This window comes from Macaca thibetana, chromosome 2 (genome assembly GCF_024542745.1).
Source record: "Macaca thibetana thibetana isolate TM-01 chromosome 2, ASM2454274v1, whole genome shotgun sequence".
Taxonomy (NCBI): domain Eukaryota; kingdom Metazoa; phylum Chordata; class Mammalia; order Primates; family Cercopithecidae; genus Macaca; species Macaca thibetana.
Window position 1 is genome coordinate 102,060,970 of NC_065579.1, and position 26,977 is coordinate 102,087,946.

At 49.5% G+C, this 26,977-nt stretch overlaps 1 protein-coding gene across 5 annotated transcripts in view; it reads left to right on the forward strand.

The window, feature by feature from the left end:
* The window catches only part of DHX30 (DExH-box helicase 30), a 196,318-nt gene that overhangs the window by 157,223 nt on the left and 12,118 nt on the right, over positions 1–26,977 (forward strand). For 2 of the 5 annotated variants that reach the window (XM_050780723.1, XM_050780725.1), the window contains 3 exons: positions 2,513–2,608; positions 15,826–15,956; positions 17,866–17,976. In XM_050780723.1, the coding sequence (XP_050636680.1) occupies positions 2,513–2,608; positions 15,826–15,956; positions 17,866–17,976 (338 nt within the window). Of the gene's footprint in view, positions 1–2,512; positions 2,609–4,046; positions 4,076–13,402; positions 13,732–15,825; positions 15,957–17,865; positions 17,977–26,977 lie in introns of those variants that run through there. The other 3 variants (XM_050780726.1, XM_050780722.1, XM_050780721.1) reach the window with 3 other exon arrangements.

Consider the following 26,977-nt stretch of genomic DNA (forward strand, 5'->3'; position numbering starts at 1 on the left):
TCAGTGGGATGGGCCATTTGATGGTTCTGATGGAAACAGCTATAGCAATTCCATGCAGCATTGTGGATGGTGGCCCACTGGGTCTTGTGGCTAGCTACCATCTTTCCCATTATGTAATTTAACAAAGCTGTTGGCAAGAATGCCCATGTTCCTGGTAAGTTACTTGTTGTTGCCCTTGCCAGCGTCGTAACTCAGCTGTCTGATTTCTTACCTGTAATGCCATCAGACTCAGGCTACAAAGAGCAAACTTAACAATAAAAAAGAGAGAGAGAAAAAAAGAACCAGCTGAGTCTTTCACAGCCAGCACAAAACTTTGAAAAACACTGGATCAATAGCAAGAATGTGCATTTTCTCTCCAGCTACATGGTCAGAAGTGGGCTCAGTGAAGTTGTGGGATTGTAACGACTCTCTCCCAATTGCTGAAAATGCTTAATGAGATAATAACTAATCATTGAATCATTTATTCTTTTTTTTTTTTTCAATCCAGCATCCCTGGATGTGAATGAGGACCCTCCTTAAACAGGAATGGAGAGGTTGAGCTGGTCATTTCCAACCTTAGCTTCAAGGCAGAACTGGAATTAGTTTCAAAATAAACCTTGATCCTAGGCACTTAGTTCTAGAAGATCCTACAAGCACGTCTGCTGTAACCCTATGTATGTTTTCTGTAAAATCACATACGTATAAAATAAAAAGAAAAAAAATCACACATTTATAATATTATAAGAGAGCTTATGGGAAAAATAGAATTGGGCCAATGCAACTGCAACTTTGTGACCAAAATATGACAAAAACAATCATTGGTGCTTGGGAAGATGCTTTGGACCACCTAGACAGGCAGCTCAGGGTGATGTGATGCTACAAATGTACAAAGAGCTGTTTTTCTTCTTTTTTTTTTTTTTTTTTGAGAAGGAGTCTTGTTCTGTGGCCAGGCTGGAGTGGATGGCGCAATCTTGGCTCACTGCAACCTCCGCCTCCTGGGTTCAAGTGATTCTCCTGCCTCAGCCTCCTGAGTAGCTGGGACTACAGGCACATGCCACCATGCCCTGCCAATTTTTGTATTTTTAGTAGAGACGGGGTTTCACCATATTGGCCAGGATGGTCTTGATCTCTTGACCTCGTGATCCACTGGCCTCGGCCTCCCAAAGTGCTGGGATTACAGGCGTGAGCCACCGCACCCAGCTACAAAGAGCCTTCTAATGCAAGCAGAGCTGGCAGTTACTGAGGAAGCCCGGGTGGAGGTGGAGCTCTGAAACAGCCACTGTGGTAAAGGAGTGTGCGCAGCTGGGACTGTGAGGGAGGAGGGTTGGAGTGCAGGACTTGCTTCCCCCCAACATTTTATTGTGAAAATTTTCAAAAATACTGAAATATTGAAGACATTGTATAGTGAACACCTTTGTATCTACCACCTTGATTCTCTATAGGCACTCGATTTTAATAAAAAAAAAAAAAGAAATAGCTGAAAGGGCTTTTTCTTTCCTGCTGAAGATTATAATTCTACTCCTGCCTTTTCAGCTCCTTTGCCTTCAGAATTTTTTGAAACAAGAGTTATGTTTTACTGATATCTTTCTCCTCTTTACTAATTATATATGAGTCAATTTGCATACCACAAATGAACGTCTTTGTAGAACAGGTGGTTTCTCAAGCTTCAGGTGTGTGTGGCCATCTCTGCTCCCCTTCTACCCCATTTACTATACTGAAACCAGGGGGGCAAAGAGAGCAAAGAGCGCATGCATTTCTCCCACCCCCCAGACTAGTGACTCTCTGAATGTCACCATTTAGGTGGTTTAAAAGGACCTTAAGCCTTCCTTACCCATGTATTTCCACCTTCCCGTGGAAGACTCAGTGAGTGTCTTAATTTTCATTCATGTACCTCAAGTTTTTGGGACTTCTTAGAAATGTACTTTCTGGTTACTAATAAGTAGCATTTAGCCCCCAAATGAATGGAAGTATTTGGAATGGCACGTTGTTCTCTTTTAGAAAGAGGGAGAAGGCTGGTAAGTGTGTGTGGGTCTGGTTTTAGCTCTCAAGCTGGACCCACATAATACAGTTGTCCCTCTCTTGCCCAGCTCTTGGAGGGAAAGAACGATTTGAGATTTGGTGGCTGAGGTAGCCATCCGGGGAACCCATAGCAAAGCTACCATAAGAAGCAGACACGTGGTGCTTTTGAGTTGGCGCTACCAAAGCTTTCAGCTTTCTCCTGTTGTCCTGTCACATCCTCACAACTAAGAGAATTATATAGGATGGGTGTTAACCTCATAGGGGGTAGCTAAGGGGACAGGAAGAGCTTGAGGGCTCTCTCCAAGGCTGTCACGTATCACATCATATGAGACGCTTGCCTTCTTCCCATGTGGCGTTGTTAGTGCTGTTCCTCAGAACCTGTGGCTGCTCCCAGCACTGTCTAGCAGCCCTGCTGCCCAGAGCTCCTCACGGATGCTCTGAGTGAGTCAGTTCAGGGGTCTGTGACTGTGAGGGGTGAGAACATGTCGCCCTGATGCCCTCTCTCTTTCCCCAGATCGGGCCCAGCACAGGCAGCGTCAGTGCAAACTTCCCCCACCCCGCCTTCCACCCATGTGTGTCAACCCTGCCCCTGGAGGGACCATCTCTCGAGGTAAGGGAGGAGCCTTGCCTCCAGCAACAGCTTGGTCCAGGGTCTGTGGGGAGGCGGGTGGCAATGGGAGCCCTGGTGCCAGGGCCACAGGCCTCCAGAAAATGAGTGAGGAAGGGTGGGGTTAGCAGAGCTGTTGGAGCCCTGAGGGAGAAATTACTTGGAAAAGTCTGGGTTTCTTCATGATCCTTAGACTCATGGCCTGGACCCTCCAGTCTTCTTGGGCCTCCTTGTGTGGCCTGGACTAAAGCCTAGGCTCAGTTTGGGTAGTTCTCTCAGCACCAGCATGGAGAATCTGCAGGGCTTGGGGCATCGAGGCTCCTAGAAGTCCCTGATCAGGTGGCTCAGAGAGCAGGGTGCTTGTAACAGGGCTGGAACAGACAGCCCTGACTCAGCCCTAGTGCTCTCCATCTTGGAGGCTTTGGGGATACACACAGATCACTTTCCTGTCTCCCATGTGGCACCTCAAAGCACTTTACTGACATTAAAATGTGCCTCTCGGCCGGGCACGGTGGCTCAAGCCTGTAATCCCAGCACTTTGGGAGGCCGAGACGGGCGGATCACGAGGTCAGGAGATCGAGACCATCCTGGCTAACCCGGTGAAACCCCGTCTCTACTAAAAAAAAAAAAAATACAAAAAACTAGCCGGGCGAGGTGGCGGCGCCTGTAGTCCCAGCTACTCGGGAGGCTGAGGCAGGAGAATGGCGGGAACCCGGGAGGCGGAGCTTGCAGTGAGCTGAGATCCGGCCACTGCACTCCAGCCTGGGCGACAGAGCGAGACTCCGTCTCAAAAAAAAAAAAAAAAAAAAAATGTGCCTCTCAGTCCATTTGGCAAGGTAGGCTGTCCTTTTGATTGGGGAGAATGTTAGAGCACCAGGTAAGTGGCAGCTTACCTCAGGCCCTACCAGTACCCAGAGATGGCGCCAGGGATAGGACCCAGGGAAGCATCGCTGCACATGAGCGCCTCCTCTCCTCCCTCAGACTTATTAATAGACCTTTTCCAGGCCTGCTAAGGCCAGTGCTCCTGGAAGCCTTTTTGTCCTGATAGCTGCTCTTCTCCGCCCCATAGGTTGCCTGTCCACACCCCTCTGCCTAGCTGAAGGAGCCCTGTTTTAGGTCATAGAGTCATTTTTTCATCTAGAGACAGCATGTCTACTCTAGGGTCTGTCTGTAAAGTGCTTTGAAGGTCAAGAGCTCAGGAGGAGTGCTGGAACACAGAGCACCTCAGTTTCTGCAGCCCATGCTGCTGCTGCATCCCAGGCAGTTTCCACACTCCTGCTGCCACGGCCCTGACTACTGACAGCAGGATAGAAATGAGTACTTCTAGCCCCCTGATCATTTGACTTAGGTTTTAAAGAAATGCCACCCCCCTACCGTTACCAAAACAAGAGTTGATTGCCCTTTTTTTTTTCTTTCTTAAAATGCCCTGTAACTCGAAAAGGCTGAACGTTAACATTTCCAACATGGCAGGTGAGTGGCTCTGAGAGTGTCAGATGTGCTTTGGCTAAGCTTGAAGACGGTTAGTTGGGGTTAACCAGGCAGTTGGCTAGGCAGTGCCTTCTTGAGCACGCGCAGAGGAGAACACTGATTGCAGGATGGGCAGTCGCTGCCTCTGGGGCAGCCCCACAGTTGCTGTGCTCTCTTCCCCAGAGGAGTGCAGACCCTTGAGCCTGGTGGTCTCTCCTCACAGCTGCGCCTCCAGGAGGCATCCGTGGATGTGTGCATTTTGCCTTCTCTCTCTCAGCTAGAAGCAACAGCTCTATTAGCCTGCAGATAGCGATCAGGCCTCTCCCCTGTGCTTTCTAGCTCCCTAGAGGCTTTACTGGTGCTCCTGCCCTTAAGGAGATGTGGTACAGCAACAGTCTTTCTGGTGTTCATATAAGGAAAACAGTACACAGAAAATGGTGGCCATTTATATCGATCACAGTACTCAGCAGAATCAGATTTGGAACTGAAAAAAATGATCACCTCCCTACCTCCTTGACCCCCCTTCCCCCACTGCCAATGTCTTCCCAAGGCTTCCTTCCAGGGTAAAGGGTGAGTACATCAAGAAACTCACCTCTGGCTGTCCCTTGTCACTCTGCCCCACCTACTCAGATTTGAGACACAGAAAGCACCATGGGATGACACTTCTGGCAGGATCTTGGGGGCCACAAAACTGATCTTTCCTTTCCATTGCCTCGGATAGATGTGTGCCCTCTTCTTGATGTGGTGGTTTATGTCAAGAGACTTGTGGCTGGCCGAGCATGGTGGCTCACGCCTGCAATCCCAGCATTTTGGGAGGCCGAGGTGGGTGGATCATCTGAGGCCAGGAGCTCAAGATCAGCCTGGCCAACATGGTGAAACCTGTCTCTACTAAACATACAAAAAATTAGCTGGGCGTGGTGGTGCATGCCTGTAATCCCAGCTACTTGGGAGGCTGAGGCAGGAGAATTGCTTGAATGTGGGAGGCGAGGGTTGCAGTGAGCTGAGATCGCACCAGTACACTCTAGCCTGGGCAAAAGAGCAAGGCTCCATCTCAAAAAAAAAAAAAAAAAAAAAAAAAAGAGACCTGTGACTTATGTGGAAGGGGAAGCCATGAGGACGGATGACCTGGTAGGGCAGTCAGGTGCCCACCTGGCTCCTGTAGCTCCTCTTACTCATCTCCTTGCCAGCCAAGTGGATCCTTTCTTGCCATTTTGACCACATGTAATATATCTAAATATGGTTGGGTAAGTTGCCAAAATATAGGCTGAGACCCCTGGTTTCTTTAGGTGTTGGTGGTCCCTTCCACTGTCCCTCTAGAAGTTCTCTGCTCTGCCCCAAAGCCTGAACTATCTTGGGCTTCCTCTTGTTGCCTTTTTCTGGGGCCTCCAAAGTATAGGTTCCTAAAGCATTCTCCCGTGTATTCAGCAGATCCTTTACGCCTTAATTCTGTGCTGCTAGATGTAGTTGTTTAGCACATATAGTACCAGATGTCATGCCCGATCCAGAAGTGGATAGAGAGATCGCTGAACCAGTAAACCCTTTCTTTTTTCAGAACTTCCCTCCTTTTTCACAGGCAAAGAAATCAACTTTCTCTCCTCCAAGAATACGGAGAAGGCTTAATGTTGGTGTAAAGAAAGGGGGGCATGCCTAAGGCCCTCTTTTTTTTTTTTTTTTTTTTTTTTTGCCTTTGTTTTATTGTTTCTAACTTTCTATTTCTATTTATCTATTTATTTGTGAGATGGAGTCTCGCTCTGTCACCTGGGCTGGAATGTGGTGGCATAATGTTGGCTCACTGCAACCTCTGCTGCCTGGGTTTAAGTGATTCTTGTGCCTCAGTCTCCCTGGTAGCTGGAACTACAGGCATGCACCACCATGCCCAGCTGATTTTTTTGTATTTTTAGTAGAGACGGGGTTTCACCATTTTGCCCGTGCTGGTCTCCAGCTCCTGGACTCAAGTGATCCGCCTGCCTCAGCCTCCTGATTACAGGCATGAGCCACCGTGCCTGGCTTTTTTCCTAATTTTCTTTTTTCTTTTTTTGACGGAGTTTCACTCTTGTTGCCCAGCCTGGAGTGCAATGGCGCAATCTTGGCTCACCGCAACCTCCACCTCCTAGGTTCAAGTGATTCTCCTGCCTCAGCCTCCTGAGTAGCTGGGAATACAGGCATGTGCCACTATGCCTGGCTAATTTTTTGTATTTTTTTAGTAGAGATGGGGTTTCTCCATGTTGGTCAGGCTGGTCTCAAAACTCCTGACCTCAGGCAATCTGCCCACCTCGGCCTTCCAAAGTGTTGGGATTACAGGCATGAGCCACTGTGGCCAGCCCTTTTTTCTAACTTTCTTTAAGGTCCTTTATTGATTGATTGATTGATTGTGATGGAGTTTCACTCTGTCGCCTAGGCTGGAGTGCAATGGCACAATCTCGGCTCACTGCAACCTCCCTCCTGGGTTTGAGCCATTCTCCTGCCTCAGCCTCTTGAGTAGCTGGGATTACAGGCACCCGCCACCATGCCCAGAGCTAATTTCTGTATTTTTAGTAGAGATGGAGTTTCACCACATTGGCCAGGCTGGCCTTGGACTCCTGACCTCAGGTGATCCACCCGCCTCGGCCTCCCAAAGTGCTGGGATTATAGGCATGAGCCACCGCACCCGGTCTTTGAGGTCCTTTAGAGGAGGAGTTGGCAAACTTTTTTGTAAGCATCAGGTAATAAATATTTTATGCTGTGTGGGGCATATGCTTTCTGTTGCAGTTATTTGACTCTGCCATTATAGAATGAAAGCAGTCATAGATAATAGCAAATAACATAATAGAATAACAGTAAATGAGCGTGGCTCTGTTCCAATAAAACTTTCTAACAACAGGCAGGGGGTTGGATTTGGTCTGTAGGCTGTAGTTTGCCAACTCCTGCTCTAGACCAGTGAGGAGAAGATGACAGAAGCAGAAGAGTTCTAAGAGCTGCTGTAAAGAGTTGCCCTTATCTTACAAGAGTCAGTGAGGTTTGTGGAGGTGAAATACTTGCTCAGGGTGACTTTTGCTGTTAGAACCCAGTTGAAATAAATGAATAGGAAAAGGGGACTGCATTAGTCCATTTTTATGCTGCTGATAAAGACATACCCAAGACTGGGTAATTTATAAAGAAAAAGAGGTTTAATGGATTCACAGTTCCATGTGGCTGGGGAGGCCTCACAATCATGGTGAAAGGCAAAAGGCACATCTTACATGGTGGTAGGCGAGAGAGAGAGAGCCAAGTGAAAGGGGTTTTCCCAGCCAAGTGTGGTGGCTCATGTCTGTCATCTCAGCACTTTGGGAGGCCGAGGCGGGTGGATCATGAGGTCAGAAGTTCAAGACCAGCCTGGCGAATATGGTGAAACCCTGTCTCTACTAAAAATACCAAAATTAGCTGGGTGTGGTGGCGCATACCTGTAGCCCCAGCTGCTTGGGAGACTGAGGCAGGAGAATTGCTTGAACCCAGGAGGCAGAGGTTGCAGTGAGCTGAGATCGTGCCACTGCATTCCAGCCTGGGTGACAGAACAAGACTCCAAAATACAAAAAATTAGCCGGGCGCGGTTGTGGGCGCCTGTAGTCCCAGCTACTCGGGAGGCTGAGGCAGGAGAATGGCGTGAACCCGGGAGGCGGAGCTTGCAGTGAGCCGAGATCGCGCCACTGCACTCCAGCCTGGGCGACAGAGTGAGACTCCGTCTCAAAAAATAAAAATAAAAAATAAAAAACAAAAAAGGCCAGGTGTAGTAGCTCACGCCCGTAATCCCAGCACTTTGGGAGGCAGAGGTGGGCGAATCATGAGGTCAGGAGATCAAGACCGTCCTGGCTAACACAGTGAAACCCTTCTCTACTAAAAATACAAAAAATTAGCCGGGCATGGTGGCGGGCACCTGTAGTCCCAGCTACTCGGGAGGCTGAGGCAGGAGAATGGCGTGAACCTGGGAGGTGGAGCTAGCATTGAGCTGAGATCACACCACTGCACTCCAGCCTGGGTGGCAGAGCAAGACTCTGTCTCAAAAAAAAAAAAAAAAAGAGCCGGGCGCGGTGGCTCAAGCCTGTAATCCCAGCACTTTGGGAGGCCGAGACGGGCGGATCACGAGGTCAGGAGATCGAGACCATCCTGGTTAACACGGTGAAACCCCGTCTCTACTAAAAAATACAAAAAACTAGTCAGGCGAGGTGGCGGGCGCCTGTAGTCCCGGCTACTCGGGAGGCTGAGGCAGGAGAATGGCGGGAACCCGGGAGGGCGGAGCTTGCAGTGAGCTGAGATCCGGCCACTGCACTCCAGCCTGGGTGACAGAGCGAGACTCCATCTCAAGAAAAAAAAAAAAAAAAAAAAAAGAAAAAAAGAAGAAAAGGGTTTCCCCTTATTAAACCATTAGATCTTGTGAGACTGACTCACTACCATGAGAAGAGTATGGGAGAAACAGCCCCCATGATTCAATGACCTCCCAAACAGGTCTCTCCCATGACACATGGGAATTATGGGGGCTACAATTCAAGATGAGATTTGGGTGGGGACACAACCAAACCAGGGACAAAGAACCCCTTGGGAACAAACTAGTTGGTTGGCATCCCTGGAATTTTTTTTTTTTTCTTTTTGAGACGGAGTCTCACTCTGTCACCAGGCTGGAGTGCAGTGGCACAATCTTGGCTCACTGCAACCTCCACTTCCCAGGTTCAAGCAATTCTGCCTCAGCCTCCCGAGTAGCTGGGACTACAGGCACGTGCCACCTTTGTATTTTTAGTAGAGATGGGGTTTCACCATGTTGGCCAGGATGGTCTCAATCTCTTGATCTCGTGATCCGCCCGCCTCAGCCTCCCAGGGATTACAGGCATGAGCCACTGCACCTGGCTGATTTTTTTTTTAACATAAAAATCTAAACGTCTGTTCAACACATGTGTTGTAAACTACAAAAAATAGTATAATGAATCTGCAAGTACCTGTCACCCAGCTTCAACAATTAACAACTCATGACCAGTGTTGCTTTGTGTATAGCTCTTCATTTTGGCTTCTTTGGAAGCAAATCTAAGAAATCATGGCATTTCAACCTTATGCCAAATGGCTGTCAGAACAGAGTGCTATCCTGAGGGCTTCCTCAAGTGCCACAAAGGGCTTGGGTCCTGTGTCCAGATTGGGCCTTTCTGTCTAGACTGTTGTCTCCTTCAGCTTTCAGATACCATTTTCTTTTCTTTTTTTTTTTTTTTGAGATGGAGTCTTGCTCTGTCACCCAGGCTGAAGTGCAGTGGCGTGATCTTGGCTCACTGCAACCTCCGCCTCCTGGGTTCAAGCGATTCTCCTGCCTCAGCCTCCTGAGTAGCTGGGATTACAGGCACGCGACACTATGCCCAGCTAATTTTTGTATTTTTAGTAGAGACGGGGTTTCACCATGTTGGCCAGGCTGTTCTCGAACTCCTGACCTCGTGACCTGCCCGCCTCGGCCTCCCAAAGTGCTGGGATTACAGGCATGAGCCACTGCGCCTGGCCTCAGATACCATTTCAAAGTTTGTCCTTGGCCATTGCAGCCACTACCAGGCTAGGTAAGCTTCTGGATTCTCTTGAGGGAATTTAGGCTGTTAACAATCCTTGAAACTTACTGTAAGGCAGCGTGGATATCTAGACTTTTGGCAAACTGATGTGCCACCTGGCCAAATGCCAAGTCCTGGGAGAATCATGTTCTTCATTCCCAATATGGATGATCTGGGTAGGGGTGTTTGATACAGATGGTGGTGTCCACGTGTGACAGTTGCAGTGTCACACAATTGCTGCCAAAGCCACCTTCCCTTTTGCCTCTTTCCTGGTAAAAACCCACCGAGAAGTAAATGGCAAAGCTGGAGTTGAAGCTATACCACTCTGCCCAGGTGTGTCTCTAAAGGACCTTTCCCCTGTTGTTTCAGAACTCAGAGGGCGGGGGGTTCTCCAACACAGCACTGTGCAAAGCCTTCTGAATATTCCCATTTGATCCTATCCACAGCCACACAGAATGAGTAGAGCAAGTTTGTTCTAATTTTCCCAGTTGATGAAATTGCCCAGGTTTCTCAGCTGGCAAGTCATATAATTTAGGCTAAGCCCAAGTATTAGGACTCAAATTCCATGTTCTTTTCATGGGCAGCAGTTCTCTTTTTTTTTTTTTTTTTTTTTTTTTTGAGATGAAGTCTCACTGTTGTCACCCAGGCTGGAGTGCAGCGGCGCAATCTCAGCTGATTGCAACCTCCGCCTCCCAGGTTCAAGCAATTCTCCTGCCTCAGCCTCCTGAGTAGCTGGGATTACAGGTGCCCAACACCATGCCTGGCTAATTTTTGTATTTTTAGTAGAGATGGGGGTTTCACCATGTTGGCCAGGCTGGTCTCGAACTCCTGACCTCAGGTGATCTGCCTGCCTCCGCCTCCCAAAGTGCTGGGATTACAGGTGTGAGCCACTGCACCCGGCCAGCCGGCCAGCAGGCCAGCAATTCTTGGAGTGCAGTGCCAGACCAACAGCTTCAGCATCACCTGGGAACTTGTTAAAAATGCAGATTCGGCCGGGTGTGGTGACCCACGCCTATAATCCCAGCACTTTGGGAGGCCGAGGCAGGCGGATCACCTGAGGTCGGGAGTTCGAGACCAGCCTGATCAACATGGAGAAACCCCGTCTCTACTGAAAATGCAAAATTAGCCAGGCATGGTGGCACATGCCTGTAATCCCAGCGACTTGGGAGGCTGAGGCAGGAGAATCGCTTGAACCTGGGAGGTGGAGGTTGCGGTGAGCTGAGATTGCGCCATTGCATTCCAGCCTGGCAATAAGAGGAAGACTACGTTAAAAAAAAAAAAATACAGATTCTCGGCCTATCGCCGTGACTCATGCTTGTAATCCCAGCACTTTGGGAGGTCTAGGCGGGCAGATCACTTGAGACCAGGAGTTTGAGACCAGTGTGGCCAATATGGTGAAACCCTGTCTCTACTAAAAATAGCCTGTAGTCCCACCTACTCGGGAGGCTGAGGCAGGAGAATCGCTTGAACCCAGGAGGCAGAGGTTGCAGTGAGCAAAAATTGTGCCATTGCACTCCAGCTTGGGCAACAAGAGCGAGACTCCATCTCACGAGGAAAAAAAAAAAGCAGATTCCTGGGCCCTACTCCAGACCTAATGAATAAGAAACTGAGGGTGGGCCGGGCGCGGTGGCTCAAGCCTGTAATCCCAGCACTTTGGGAGGCCGAGATGGGCGGATCACGAGGTCAGGAGATCAAGACCATCCTGGCTAACACGGTGAAACCCCGTCTCTACTAAAAAATACAAAAAACTAGCCAGGCGAGGTGGCGGGCGCCTGTAGTCCCAGCTACTCGGGAGGCTGAGGCAGGAGAATGGCGTGAACGCGGGAGGCGGAGCTTACAGTGAGCTGAGATCCGGCCACTGCACACTCCAGCCTGGGCGACAGAGCGAGACTCCGTCTCAAAAAAAAAAAAAAAGAAAGAAACTGAGGGTGGCTCCCAGCAGCCTGTTTTAACAAGCTCTCCCAGAGCTCATCGGACTCAGACCTGGACTCATAAAACCAACACATCCCTCCCTCCCAACTTACCTCCAGCTACACTGCCAACCTCTGTCCAAGGACCCCTGTAAGGGACAGAGACCTTGAGGCCCTGGCTCTGCACTGTCACTACCCGCAACATGCAAATTCAGTCTGATTCCCAGTTGACCCAAAGCCTTGCTCTTCACGGCCATAGGAGGCAGAAGAGGAATGAACCTGGCTAAGATCCAGGCAGAATATTTTGGAAATGAAATCCTATTTGGCTTTCCAGCAAGTGAGGACCAGTACTTTTTTTTTTTTTTGAGACAGAGTCTCACTCTGTCACCCAGGCTGGAGTGCAGTGGCGTGATCACTGCAAGCTCCACCTCCCAGGTTCACACCATTCTCCTGCCTCAGCCTCCTGAGTAGCTGGGACTACAGGTGCCCGCCACTATGCCTGGCTAATTTTTTTAAATTTTTAATAGAGATGGGGTTTCATTGTGTTAGCCAGGATGGTCTCAATCTCCTGACCTCGTGATCCTCCTACCTCGGCCTCCCAAAGTGCTGGGATTACAGGTGTGAGCCACCGTGTTTGGCCTTTTTTTTTTTTTTTTTTGAGACAGAGTTTCACTTTTGTTGCCCAGGCTGGAGTGCAATGGCTTGCTCTTGGCTCACTACAACCTCCACCTTCCGGGTTCAAGCAATTCTCCTGCCTCAGCCTCCCGAGTAGCCTGGACTACAGGCATGCACCACCATGCCCAGCTAATTTTGTATTTTTAGTAGAGATGGGGTTTCACCATGTTGGTCAGGCTGGTATCGATCTCCTGATCTCATGATCTGCCCACCTCGGTCTCCCAAAGTGCTGGGATTACAGGCGTGAGCCACTGCGCCTGGTGAGGAACAGTACTTTGACTGCTGGACTTTACGCTGGACCAACTCAATTCTTGGCAGTGTCCAAAATTGGGTATTTTTGCCTTCCCCTCCAGCCCTGGGGATTAAATGTTTCTGCTTATGTTGAAGAGGTCTTCCTTGGCCTGGCTCCAGATCTTCTTTTTCATTTTTTAAACTTTTAATAGAGTTGGGGTTTCTTTTTATTTTATTTTATTTTATTTTATTTTATTTTTTTTGAGACGGAGTCTCGCTCTGTCGCCCAGGCTGGAGTGCAGTGGCCGGATCTCAGCTCACTGCAAGCTCCGCCTCCCGGGTTTACGCCATTCTCCTGCCTCAGCCTCCGGAGTAGCTGGGACTACGGGCGCCCGCCACCTCGCCCAGCTAGTTTTTTGTATTTTTTAGTAGAGACGGGGTTTCACCATGTTAGCCAGGATGGTCTCGATCTCCTGACCTCGTGATCCGCCCGTCTCGGCCTCCCAAAGTGCTGGGATTACAGGCTTGAGCCACCGCGCCCGGCCGAGTTGGGGTTTCACTATGCTGCCCAGGCTGGTCAAAATCCTGGGCTCAAGGGATCCACCCGCCTCAATCTCCCAAAGGGTTGGGATTACAGGCGTGAGCCACCACACCCGGCCCTGGCTCCAGATCTTTACCAGGTTTACTTTGTAAGCCATTAAATAAGATGGGGCTGCCAATTTGCCAGAGGCACGTGAGCGGTAGTTAGGAACAATTGCTAGGACCTAGAGGGAACTAACTGAAACTTCCTTAGATGACATTGAGCTAAGGATTAGCATTATTTTCCCCCCAAAAGCCCCATTCCATCTTCCTGCCTCCCATCCACATGACAGCTGGTTTGGATTTGCTGGAGAGTGAGCTTGGCAGGGTCCTAGCCCTGGGCCGCGCCGAGCCGCCTACTGAAGGCCCGGGGCTGTGGTGAGCGAGGGCGGGCTGCCGATGCCCTCGCCTGGGCTCGGGCCTCGGGTCCGCCCGGCCCGCAGGGGGCGCGCGGCGCTCGGACCGGCCGCTCCAGTTCTCTTCGCCCGGTCCCTGCCGCGCGTAGGCCGCGGGGTCGGCGGGAACACGATGGCGGCTGCCAGGAGACTCATGGCGCTGGCCGCCGGCGTCTCTCCGCGCCTGCGGCCGCTGGGTCCCCGCGCTGCCGGGCGACAGGGTCGCTCGCGCTGCTTCTCATCAGGCTGCGCCCACCCCGACCGCACCAAGGAGGCCGCCGAGGCCGAGTCAGGGATGGCCCCCGGCGGGCCTGGGGAAGGCGACGGAAGCATGGTGAACGGTGAGGGCATCGGCGGGGGCGGGCGGTCCGCAGAGCCCTTGACTCCTGGGATGGCAGAGCAAGGGACGCGGGCCGAAATCGGGCCTGGCGGCGGGGGGTCCTGTCTTCCATAGTGGCCAAGTTCGCCATCCGTCGGCGCGCAGCGGCCCTGCTGTTTGTAAAGCTTAGCGTGGCACAGGCCCGAATGGACCCTTAGAGTGCCTGCTCCCAGCAAGAATAGGTGAGAGGTTCGAGACCTCGAGGGAGTGGGGAAAACGAGTAAAGTCCAACTCCTGCCAGGATGAGTGGCCAAGGGCTAGAGCTTCTAGGGACAAGCATGCCCTCACCAGTGTGAGAAAAGCCCAAAATAACTCCTGGGACATCAGGATCTCAAATAGAGACAGAACGACCGCTCTGGTGGATTCCAGCTTTGTGCCTCCCAAATAGTGCAGAGAATAAAACTGTTGAAAGCATCAAGGATAGGTAGCGCCAGCCTTCACCAACCTTATAGAGCTGAAGTGGGCGTGGGGGGGTGAGGGGTCTCAGTGCAGCTCTCTTGTTAAACCAGTGGGTGTAGTGGGCTACTCAAAGTTGGGCCCCTCTGTGACCAACCCCCCCATCCCCGCCCCGCCCAAATCCACTTACATGTGGTTTCTTAACTGCTTGACTCTTAGTTGCTTTACAAGTTACCGCTTAGAGGGAGACAGGATCAGGTGTCCTCCATCCTGGCCACTTGACACAGGAGTCTGTCCCAAGGAAATAATCTCAAACCAGGCAGCAGAGTTACATCAGAATGCTTGGAGGCACTTTTTCAAAATGTAGAGCCGCCTCCAACATCGTTCCCATTCTCTGGTCCCCTGTGGGGAGCTGGATGCCCATGCAGTGAAAAAGCTCCCCAGGTGATCAGTGTACACCCAGGTGCACATGTGCATATCTACATCTCCTTTTGGAGCTGCCTGAGGCTACAGTGGAGAATGATATGGTCCCCCCATATTCCTAGCAGACCTCTTCATGACCTGGTTAAGCCTTGTGTCTGGTACAAGCTTACTCTAGGTAGATATCTCTTCCCTTTCTGCTCTGGGATTAATCCAAAAAACAAGTGAAAAGAAGCGAGGTACCTCTGATGGTATCTCATGCATCAATTTTCCCCTTGACTCCAGAGAACTTGGGGGAGGAATAGTTCATGCCTGCTCAGATATAGAGGTTTTCTTTTTTCTTTTTTTGAGATGGAGTTTCACTCTTGTTGCCCAGGCTGGAGTGCAGTGGCGTGATCTTGCCTCACCACAACCTCTGCCTCCCGGGTTCAAGCGATTCTCTTGCTTCAGCCTCCCAAGTAGCTGGGACTACAGGCGCCTGCCACCAGGCCTGGCTAATTTTTTTTTATTTTTAGTAGAGACAAGGTTTCACGAGGTTTCACTATGTTGGCCAGGCTGCTGGTCTCGAACTCCCGACCTCGTGGTCCGTGTGCCTTGGCCTCCCAAAGTGTTGGGATTACAGGTGTGAGCCACTGCGCCCAGCCAGATGTAGAGGTCTTTAATCAGTCCCCCGACATAGTTTGGTTCTGTGGGAGCCTTTTGCAGTGTGCTTAGATATGGTTGAGAGCTGGGGCCTGGTATTCAGCATCTGGATCTCATCACTTGAGATACATGGGGCCAGGTCTCTCTTGTGTGTGTCTTATTTTAGGAAGAGCCTTGCATTGTCTTGATCTCCAGTTTGTGTGTGTGGTGGATTTTTGTTTTTGTATTTTTTGCTTGCTTGTTTGTTTAGTGTCTTCTTTCAGACATCAGACTAGGGGGGGGTTATTGACCAAGCAGGCTTTTGTAGGTGATGTATGAAATAAGGAGGTTGGGCGGGGAGAGGATGCTGGTAGCTTCCCTTCTGTGGTGTTTGGGTCATTGGCCCTTCTTCAGGAGATGGTTATTCAAGTGGGTCTGGCCCCACTCTTCCCTGTAAACCCTGAAGTCATTCCTCTTTTCTTTTCCAAGATGCTCCTGGGTGGTTGGGGTCATGAGACAACATCCTCAGAATCTAGCCCAGGGTTGCCCTGATACACACCCCATGGAGTTTTTAAAAGGAAAAAGAACAACTGTAATGCTTTTGTTCTTATTTTCTTAGCTTCTAGGGACCTATTAAAAGAATTCCCACAGCCCAAAAATCTTCTCAACAGTGTGATTGGAAGAGCCCTCGGCATCTCACATGCAAAAGACAAACTAGTCTACGTGCACACAAATGGACCGAAGAAAAAGGTAATTGCTGGTGGCAAGGAAAAACATTAGTATGACTCAGAAAGGAGGCTGTTTGTCCTTTCTCTCTTAGGTTTCCTTGTCAAGGAGGCCATAGAATGGGTTTCTTGAATTAAAATGGTTAGCAGAGACTCAGAGCAAAGCTAGGTTTGAAGAAGAGCCAGAATACGCATGCCTGGTTTAGCAAAGGGGAACACAGGCAAATGAGGTGCCATCTTATCTAAGACGGCCCCACACGGATCCTTGGTTTTTGTTCCCCATTGACTAAGGACTGCAGAGGGTTAGAGTTGATGATGAGAATTCTTGCCCTTAGAGTCTTATAGATTCTGGAACCATAGAAGCATGCCGGCAACCCATCCTGGATGATCTGTTAACATTTATTTATTTTTGTAGAGACAGAGTAAGAGTCTCTCTGTTAGCCAGGCTGGAGTGCGGTGGTGCAATCATAACTCACAGTAACCTCAAACTCCTGGGATCAAGTGATCTTCCTGCTTCAGCCTCCAAAGTAGCTGGGACTAAAGACAGGTGCCACCACACTCAACTAATTTTTTGTATTTTTTGTAGAGACAGGTTCTTGTTATGTTGCTCAGGGTGGTCTCAAACCCCTTGGTTCAAGGGATCCTCCCTCCTCAGCCTCCCAAAATGCTGGGAGCCACCACTGCTCTCAGCCTGGATGATTTTTAAAGATAAAGATGAGGCTGGGCGTGGTGGCTCACGCCTGTAATCCCAGCACTTTGGGAGGCCGAGGTGGGTGGATCACAAGGTCAGGAGATCGAGACCATCCTGGCTAACTCGGTGAAACTCCATCTGTACTAAAAATACAAAAAATTAGCCGGGCGAGGTGGCAGGCGCCTGTAGTCCCAGCTACTCGGGAGGCTGAGGCAGGAGAATGGCGTGAACCTGGGAGGTGGAGGTTGCAGTGAGCCGAGATCATGCCACTGCACTCCAGTCTGGGAGACACAGCGAGACTCTGTCTCAAAAAAAATTAAAAAATAAAAAAAATAAAGATGGGGCCTGATTGTGGTGATTCATGCCTGTAATCCCAGCACTTTAGGAGGCAGAGTAGGGAGGATCCTTTGAGCCCAGGGGTTTGGGACCAGCCTGGGCAACATAGACCCCATTTCTACAAAAAATGAAAACGTTACCCAGACATTGTGGTGCAGGCCTGTAGTCCCAGCTACTAGGGAAGCTGAGATGAGAGGATTGCTTGAGCACAGGAGGTTGAGGCTGCAGTGAGCTGTGATTGCACCACTGCACTCCAGCCTGGGCAACAGAGTGAAATCTTGTCCCCCACAAAAAAACAAAAAGATGAGGCCGGGCGTGGTGGCTCACGCCTGTAATCCCAGCACTTTGGGAGGCCAAGGTGGGTGGATCATGAGGTTAGGAGATCGAGACCATCCTGGCTAACATGGTGAAACCCCATCTCTACTAAAAGTACAAAAAAGTAGCCGGGCGTGGTGGCGGGCACCTGTAGTCCCAGCTACTTAGGAGGCTGAGGCAGGAGAATGGCGTGAACCCGGGAGGCGGAGCTTGCAGTGAGCTGATACCGTGCTACTGCACTCCAGCCTGGGTGACAGTGCAAGACTCCGTCTCAAAAAAAAAAAAAAAAAAAAAAAGATGAAGATTCCAGCTTGGCCTCTAGCTAGAACATGGCACCTCGAAGAAACAAAACAACTTGGGGTAGAACAAATGGTTTCACAGTGAGATAGTTAAGAGTCTCATAAGGAGTTAATGATGGGATTGGGGTTCTGTCCTCTGTTCTCAACTCTGAACCTAGCACATTGCTGCTGTGAAGTCTGCTGCTGTGAGGTCTGCTGCTGTGAGGTCCACCACTGTTTATTCTCCATGTAATTTGCAACAACTTTGTAGTTTGGAGTGGCAAGAGTTCTGATTTCTCTCTTCTCTTTCTCAGAAAGTCACACTGCACATAAAGTGGCCCAAGAGCGTGGAGGTAGAAGGCTATGGCAGCAAGAAGATCGATGCTGAGCGGCAGGCTGCAGCTGCGGCCTGCCAGCTGTTCAAGGTGACCCTCCCTCAGTGAAAGCCATGCAGACATTCTTCCTGGGAAACTCCTTGCCCTTTGTTCTTATTAGTAGAGGTTGGCCCAGTGTTCTACCACTCACCTGTCCTGAGCCTTTCCCACTTCCTGATTCCTTTCTTGCTGTTCAACCAATGACATATATATATATTTATCTATTTTCTGTATTTTGGGTTTGTTTTTTTTTTTTTCTTTTGAGTCAGAGTTTCACTCTGTTGCCCAGGCTGGAGTGCAGTGATGCAACCTTGGCTCACTGCAACCTCCACCTCCTAGCTTCAAGTGATTCTCATGCCTCAGCCTCCCAAGTAGCTGGGATTACAGGCGCCTGCCACCACTCCTGGCTAATATTTGTATTTTTAGTAGAGAGGGGGTTTTACCCTGTTGGCCAGGCTGGTCTTGAACTCCTGACCTCAACTGATCTACCTGCCTAGGCCTCTCAAAGTGTTGGGATTACAGGCATGAGCTCGTAATCTATTTTCTGTGGTTTTAAAAACTACAGAGAGGAACTGCTTATGAAAAACTTCCAATATACAGCATGATGGATATATTTCTGTGTTGGTTTCTGTTTTTCTTTTCTCATCATTCCATGTAGGTTTTTCTCTATAGCAATGTAGTCCTGTCTTACTTTATTTTTATTTTTTATTTTTTTTGAGATGGAGTCTCGCGCTGTTGCCCGGGCTGGAGTGCAGTGGCACGATCTCAGCTCACTGCAAGCTCCGCCTCCCGGGTTCATGCCATTCTCCTGCCTCGGCCTCCTGAGTAGCTGGGACTACAGGCGCCCGCCACCACGCCTGGCTAATTTTCGTATTTTTGGTAGAGACAGGGTTTTACCGTATTAGCCAGGATGGTCTCAATCTCCTGACCTTGTGATCCACCTGCCTCGGCCTCCCAAAGTGCTGGGATTACAGGCACTTTTTTCATTTTTAGTAGAGACGAGGTCTCACTATGTTGCTCAGGCTGGTCTCTAACTCCTGGCCTCGAACAATTCTCCTGCCTCCACCCCCCAAAGTACTGGGTTTACAGACGTGCGGCACCGTGCCTGGCTCTAATTTTTTTTTGAGACAGGGTCTTGCTTTGTTGCCCAGACTGGAGTGCAGTGACATGATCATGGCTCACTGCAACCTCGATCTCCCAGGCTCAAGCCATCCTCCCACCTCAGCCTCCCCAGTAGCTGGGACTGCAGGCCTGCACCACCATGCCTGGCTAATGTTTTTGTATTTTTTGTAGAGATGGGTTTTTTCCATGTTGCCCAGGCTGGTCTCAAACTCCTGGTCTCAAGTCATCCTCCCACCTCAGCCTCGCAAAGTGCTGGGATTGCAGTTGTGAACCAGTGCGCCTGGCCGGGTTCCTAAGTCTTCATCTCTGTTCTGACAAGAGAAAGCCACAGGATGCATATTCCCTCAGCTTCTCCTCTTCTCATGGTCTCCAGGCTTTTACTGTTCCTTTCTCCTTCCTGCATTTGAACAGGAAGGTCCCTGTTGCTATTCTGGGCCCCCATAATACCCATCTCTTTTCTCTGTTCTTGTAGTAGTCCATTGCTATAAAGGAATATATGAGACTGGGTAATGTATTTTTTAAAAAAAAAAGAGGTTTATTTGTCTCACAGTTCCACAGACTGTACAGGAAGCCTGGTGCCAGCATCTGCTTGGCTTCTGGTGAGGCCTCAGGAAGTCATAGTGGAAGGGAAGGGGAGCTGGTGTGTCCCACAGCAAGAGATAAGCTAGAGTCACTGAAACAACTAGCTCCTGTGTGAACTAACAGGGCAAGAACTCATTCATTACTGTGGGGAGAGCATCAAGCCATTCATGAAGGATCTGCCCCCATGACCCAAACACCTCCCACCAGGCCCACCTTTGTCATTGGGGATCACATTTTGGCATGAGATGTGGAGGAGGCAGATACCCAAACTAACAGTCCCCTTTCTCTGTGTCTCTTCTGCATCTCCTCTCTCGCCCTTTTGTTTATTTTTCAGATTCTTCCTCTTCTGGTTCTTTTCTGTAGGCCTCAAAAATACTCAGTGCTCTGATTTTTTCCCTTGGCTCTGATCCACTGCAAACAACTCTGTGCTTGTATTTTCTCTACTCTGCTGACTTGGCCATCTTCGTTCATGCCCTCTAGTTACCTATTTTTTTTTTTTAAATAGAGATGGGGTCTTGCTATATTGCTGAGGCTGGTTTTGAACTCCTGGGTTCAAGCCATCCTCCCACCTCAGCCTCCCAAAGTGCTAGGATGACAGGCATAAGCCACTGTACCCAACCTATGTGTATTTTACTCAATTTAAAAAAATAGAAAAAAAAAATGCTTTAGTGGACCACTCTGAATACTTTTCCGTGTTGTACACTTGAGGTGTTTAGTTTTCTCTCTGAAGGCCTTTTCCTTTTTATTTTTTTATTCCTCTCTCCCATTGTCTTGGCATTTTCCTTATTGTTGAACTTTGAACTATTCCTAATGAATGGTTATATCTGAAGGGGCTGATAAAATTATCCATTTTATATTAACTTGAGAGCCAGTTAATACCTTTTTTTTTTTTTTTTTTTTTTTTTTAAAGACAGACAGGATCGGCCGGGCGCGGTGGCTCAAGCCTGTAATCCCAGCACTTTGGGAGGCCGAGACGGGCGGATCACGAGGTCAGGAGATCGAGACCATCCTGGCTGACACGGTGAAACCCCGTCTCTACTAAAAAATACAAAAAACTAGCTGGGCGTGGTGGCGGGCACCTGTAGTCCCAGCTACTCGGAGGCTGAGGCAGGAGAATGGCGTAAACCCGGGAGGCGGAGCTTGCAGTGAGCTGAGATCCGGCCACTGCACTCCAGCCTGGGCGACAGAGCGAGACTCGGGCTGAAGTGATTCTTCTGCCTCGGCCTCCCAAAGTGCTGGGATTACAGGTGTACGCTGACTGTCTGGCCTCTGTGTACATCTGTATCCCCTCAGTGCTCTGTAGCCTTGGCACTGCCATGCATTTTGTCCTCAGCCACTGGAAGACCTTTGCTTCTCTTTTCTCTGTAGGTCACTCTCAAGTACCTTTTCCTCTTCCACCCTCTAAAACATCTTGATTGATTGATTGATTGATTGAGATAGGGTCTAGCTATGTTGTCCAGGCAGGTCTTGAACTCCAGAGCTCCTGCCTCAGCTCCCAGGTAGCTGGGATTACAGGCACACACAACCATGCCCAGCTAATTTTCTTTCCTCCCTGAGGAATCTTGTCTCTTATAGATTCAACCATTCTCTCTGTGTTTAATGTCTCGAAAATATCCATCTCCCATAGGGTAGTTCTACCTCAGTGGTTCTCAACCATGGATAATTTTGTTCCTCATGGAACATCTAATTCATTTTTTTTTCTTTTTGAGACGGGGTCTCACTCTTGTCCAGGCTGGAATGCAGTGGTGCAGTCTCGGCTCACTGCAGTTTCTGGCTCCTGGGCTCAAGTGATCATCCCACCTCAGCCTCCCAAGGAGCTGGGACTACAGGTGTGTGCCACCATGCTCAGCTGATGTTTTTATATTTTCGGTAGAGACAGAGTTTTGCCATGTTGGCCAGGCTGGTCTCAAACTCCTAAGCTCAAGCAGTCTGCCTGTCTTGGTCTTCCAAAGTGCTGGGATTACAGGTGTGATCCACTGTGCCTGGCCTCTTTTTTTTTCCCTGTAGAGATGGTGTCCCAACTACGTTGTCCAGGCTGGTCTTGAACTCCTGGGCTCCAGTGATCCTCCCACCTTAGCCTCCCAAAGTGCTAGGATTATAGGTGTGAATCACGGCTCCTGGCATAGTTATTTTTTTATTGTCTTTAATGTGTACAATATGATGTTTCATACTCATATACACTTTCATAAACACAGAATGAAATGAATACTATAGTGAAGCAAATTAACATATCCATCACCTCAAATAGTTATCTTATTTTGTGGTAAGAGCACGTAAGGCTGGGCATGGTTGCTCATGCCTGTAATTCTAGCAATTTGGGAGGCTGACATAGGCGGATCAGTTAAGCCCAGGAGTTTGCGACCAGCCTGGGCAACAGGGCGAAAAGCCTTTTTTGTATTTTACAAAAAATACAAAAATTAGCAGGGCATGGTGGTGTGTGCCTGTAGTCCCAGCTACTTGGGAGGCTGAGGTGGGAGGATTGCTTGAAGCTGGGAGGCAGAGGTTGCAGTGAGCCAAGATCATACCACTGAACTCCAGCCTGGGCAGCAAAGCAGGACTCTCTCTCTCAAAAAAAAAAAAAAAAAAAAAAAAAAAAAGAGCACCTAAAATGTACTCTTGGCCTGGCGCTGTCTCATGCCTGTAATCCCGGCACTTTGGGAGTCCAAGGCGGGTGGATCACGAGGTCAGGAGTTCGAGACCAGCTTGGCCAACATGGTGAAACCCTGTCGCTACTAAAAAGACAAAAATTAGCCAGGCGTGGTGGTGCATGCCTGTAGTCCCAGCTACTTGGGAGGCTGAGGCAGGAGAATCTGTTGAACCCAGGAGGCGGAGGTTGCAGTGAGCCGAGATTGCACCACTGCACTCCAGCCTGGGCAATAAGAGCAAAACTCCGTCTCAAAAAAAAAAAAAGAAAAAATGTATTCTCTTAGCAAATTTCCAGTTTATAATACAATATTATTAATTATAGTCGTTATGGTGTACCTTAGATCTTTAGACTTATTCTTATATATATGTAACTTTATATTCTTGGACCTACATCTCCCCATTTCTCTTTTCTTCCTGCCCCTGGTAACCACCAGGCCCTACTCTGTTTCTGTGTATTCAGCTTATTTTAGATTCCACGTGAGAGATCATGTGGTATTTTCATTTTGTTTTGTTTTAGAGACCGAGTCTCAGTCTGTTGCCCAGGCTAGAGTGCAGTGGCACGATATTGGCTCACAGCAACCTCCGTCTCCTAGGTGCAAGCAATTCTCATGTCTCAGCCTCCCGAGTAGCTAGGACTGCAGGCATGTGCCACCACGCCCAGCTAATTTTTGTATTTTTTTTTTTTTTTTTTTTTGAGACGGAGTCTTGCTCTGTCACCCAGGCTGGAGTGCAGTGGCCGGATCTTAGCTCACTGCAAGCTCCGCCTCCCGGGTTTACGCCATTCTCCTGCCTCAGCCTCCCGAGTAGCTGGGACTACAGGCGCCCGCCACCTCGCCCGGCTATTTTTTTGTATTTTTTAGTAGAGACGGGGTTTCACCGTGTTAGCCGGGATCGTCTCTCGATCTCCTGACCTCGTGATCCGCCCGTCTCGGCCTCCCAAAGTGCTGGGATTACAGGCTTGAGCCACCGCGCCCGGCCTTGTATTTTTTGTAGAGATAAAATACAAAAATTTTTTTTTATCTGCCTGGTGGCCAGGCTGGTCTTGAACTCCTGACCTCAAGTGATCTGCCTGTCTTGGCCTCTTGAAGTGCTGGGATTACGGGTGTGAGCCACTGTTCCCGGCCCATGTGGTATTTTCTTTGTGTCTGGCTTACTTAGCATAATGTCTTCCAGGTTTATCCATGTTTTTACCTTTATTTATTTATTTTGAGACAGGGTCTTGCTCTGTGGCCTAGGCTGGAATGCAGTGGTGCGATCATGGCTCACTGCAGACTCCACCTCCTGGGCTCAAGAGATCCTCCCACCTCAACCTCTGGAGTAACTGAGACTGCCGGTGTGCACCACCACAGCTGACTAATTTTGTAGAGATGGGGTCTTCCAGTGTTGCCCAGACTGGTCTTGAACTCCTGAGCTTAAGTGATCCACCTGTCTCAGCCTCCCAAAGTGCTGGGATTACAGGTATAAGCTACCGCACCTAGCTGGATCTCCTCTTCTTTAAAGGCTGAATAATATCCTGTTGTGTAGATGCACCATTCATCCTTTGATAGACGCTTAGGTTGTTTCCGTATCTTGACCGTTGTGAATAATGCTGCAGTTAACATGGGAATGCAGACATCCCTATGAGATGAGGATTTCATTCCCTTTGGGTGTATACCCAGAGCAGATATTGCTGGACCATATGGTAGTTTTATTTTTAATTTTTTGAGGAACTTCTTTATTTTTTATTTATTTTTTTTATTTTTTGAGACAGAGTCTTGCTCTGTTGCCCAGGCTAGAATGCAGCAGCGCAATCTCGGCCCACTGCAGCCTCTGCCTCCTGGGTTCAAGCAATTCTCCTGCCTCAGCCTCCTGAGTGCCTGCAATTACAGGCGTGTGCCACCACGCCTGGAATTTTGTATTTTTAGTAGAGATGGAGTTTCTCCATGTTGGTCAGGCTGGTCTGGAACTCCCGACCTCAGGTGATCACCTGCCTTGGCTTCCCATAGTGCTGGGATTACAGGTGTGAGCCACTGCGCCTGGCCAATTTTTTGTACTTTCAGTAGAGATGGGGTTTTACCAGGTTGGCTAGGCTGGTCTCGAACTCCTGACCTCAGGTCGTCCACCTGCCTCAGCCTCCCAAAGTGCTGGGATTACAGGCGTGAGCCACTGTGCCTGGCTCTCTTTTGGGTTTTCTATATATAAGATATGTCATCTGTAAGCAGGGATAATTTTACTTCTTTCTTTCCAGTTTGGATGCCTTATTTTCTTGTCTGACTGCTCTTTCTAGTACTTTTAGTACTATGTTGAACAAAACTGCTGAGAGTGGCCGGGGCCATTTGGCAATGTCTGTAGGGATTTTCGTTGTACACAGGTGGAGGAGTGCTACTGGCAGCTGTAAGATCAAGGCCAGGAATGCTGCTTCCCAGCTTACAGTACATAGGACAGTCCCCTATGGCATAGAATTACCCTGCCCAGAATAGCAATTATGCTGAAGTTGAGAAATCCTTCTCTGCCTGGCTGACTGACTGGCTGCATGTTTGAAGGCACTTTAAACTCAGACTTTTGTTTTTTGAGATGGAGTCTTTCTCTTTCGCCCAGGCTAGAGTGCAATGGTGCAAAGGCATGATCTTGGCTCATTGTAACCTCTGTCCGCCTCCTGGATTCAAGTGATTCTCCTGCCTTAGCCTCCCTCATAGCTGGGATTACAGGTGCCCGCCACCACGCCTGGCTGATTTTTGCATTTCTAGTAGAGATGGGGTTTCACCATGTTGGCCAGACTGGTCTCAAACTCCTGACCTTAGGTGATCCGCCTGCCTCTACCTCTGCCTCCCAAAGTGTTGGGATTACAGGCATGAGCTACTATGCCCGGCTATCCCAGCCTGTCTGAAGCAGGTCATTATCACATTTTTCTCCATCTCTTTTTCTCTTCCCCATCTGTGTGCATAGTTTTGTTTTGTTTTGTTTTGTTTTGTTTTGAGACGTAGTCTCGCTCTGTCGCCTAGGCTGGAGTTCAGTGGTGCAATCTCGGCTCACTGTAACCTCCGCTTCCTGGGTTCAAGCGATTCTCCAGCCTCAGCCTCCCGAGTAGCTGGGACTACAGGCACACAGCACCACGCCTGGCTAATTTTTGTATTTTTAGTAGAGACGGGGTTTCACCATATTGGCCAAACTGGTCTTGAACTCCTGACCTCGTGATCCACCTGCCTCTGCCTCCCAAAGTGCTGGGATTACAGGTGTGAGCCACCGCGCCCAGCCTAGTTGTTTTTGTTTTTTTGATCATAGTGTCCCTAAATGGGTGTGAGATGAGATCTCGTTGTGGTTATAGTAGTTGTTTTTTATTCTAGAACTCAGCCTTTTATTCTCTAATAGCTGTACTCCCAATTCTTCAGTTTCCCTTTCCCCCCAAACCAGATGTCTTTTTCCGCATTGCCCGCAGGCTTGGTGAGACGTGCTGGCAGCGCAAAGGGGACTGAGTCAGCAGCCACAGCCAAGAAGAAGGTGTCCACGGGAGGACATAAATGCACCCCAGCCTCCTAAATAGAAGAGGCTTATTCTTGAAGAATGGTCCTTGCCAGGGCTGAGGGCTGGAGCAAGGCACTCCAGACACAGGCCACTGTGGCTTAGAGCCCGGGTGAATATGCGTGGCTGTGGGGAATGAGAATGAATGTGGGTCTGCCTGCCGGGTCATGGGGTAGACAGGCAGGGAGGAGCTAGAACTCCAGGGCCTTCGCTGTCGCAGGGGCAGAATGATTTGATCCTGTGGCTGCTGGGGCTTCTGACTAGTGGTAGTTGATAGAATGACACAGCCAAGTTTGCCTTTAGGAAAAGTCACTGACAGCAGTAGTTTTTGGCAAGACCAGAGACAGGGACACTGGATGGAAGAGAACGCCAGCGGCAGCAGGGGAGGCGGTTTCTTCAAGGGTATTAGAGGGCTGGGCATGAGGGCTCACGCCTATAGTCCTAGCACTTTGGGAGGCCGAGGCGGGTGGATCACAAGGTCAGGAGCTCGAGACCAGCCTGGCCAACATGGTGAAAGCCCATCTCTACTAAAAATACAAAAATTAGCCGGGCGTGTTGGCGCGTGCCTGTAATCCTAGCTACTCAGGAAGCTGAGGCAGAAGAATCGCTTGAACTCGGGAGGCAGAGGTTGCAGTGAGCTGAGATAATGCCATTGCACTCCAGCCTGGGTGACAGAGTGAGACTCTGTCTCAGAAAAGGAACAGCAACAAAAAGGTATTAGAGAAGTTGCACGGATAGCGCCTGGACAGTTGAGGCAGGAGGAAGAACGGGTTGGTGGAGCAGCATGTGCCAGTGAGGGGAGCTGTGGACGAGCAGTGGGTTGGCGCCTAGGTTATGGCGAGAATAGTGGCAAGTGGATGTTGGTACAGCTCAGGACCGGTGCGGGAGCACGGCCAGGACCAGCAGTGCGCTTGTGGGGACGAGACCCTCTTGTCTAGCCAAAGAGTGGTTGCAAAGGCAGGGGGAGAACAGTGCTGTCCTGCTGGGGAAGCCAGGCCAGGGAGGAATGCTTGTATTGCTGCTCTGTGGAACCAGAGGCATTCTTGTCAGAAGCGAGGCGGTGACGCAAAAGTGGGGCAGCTGAGCCCTGGAACGGGCCCTGCCCCAAGGGTTCGCAGGTGTGTGTGTGGCATGCCTTGGCCCCATCTTCTGTCCCCGAATCCTGCTGTTTTCATGCGTCTATTCTCTGTTTTGTTTTTTTGTT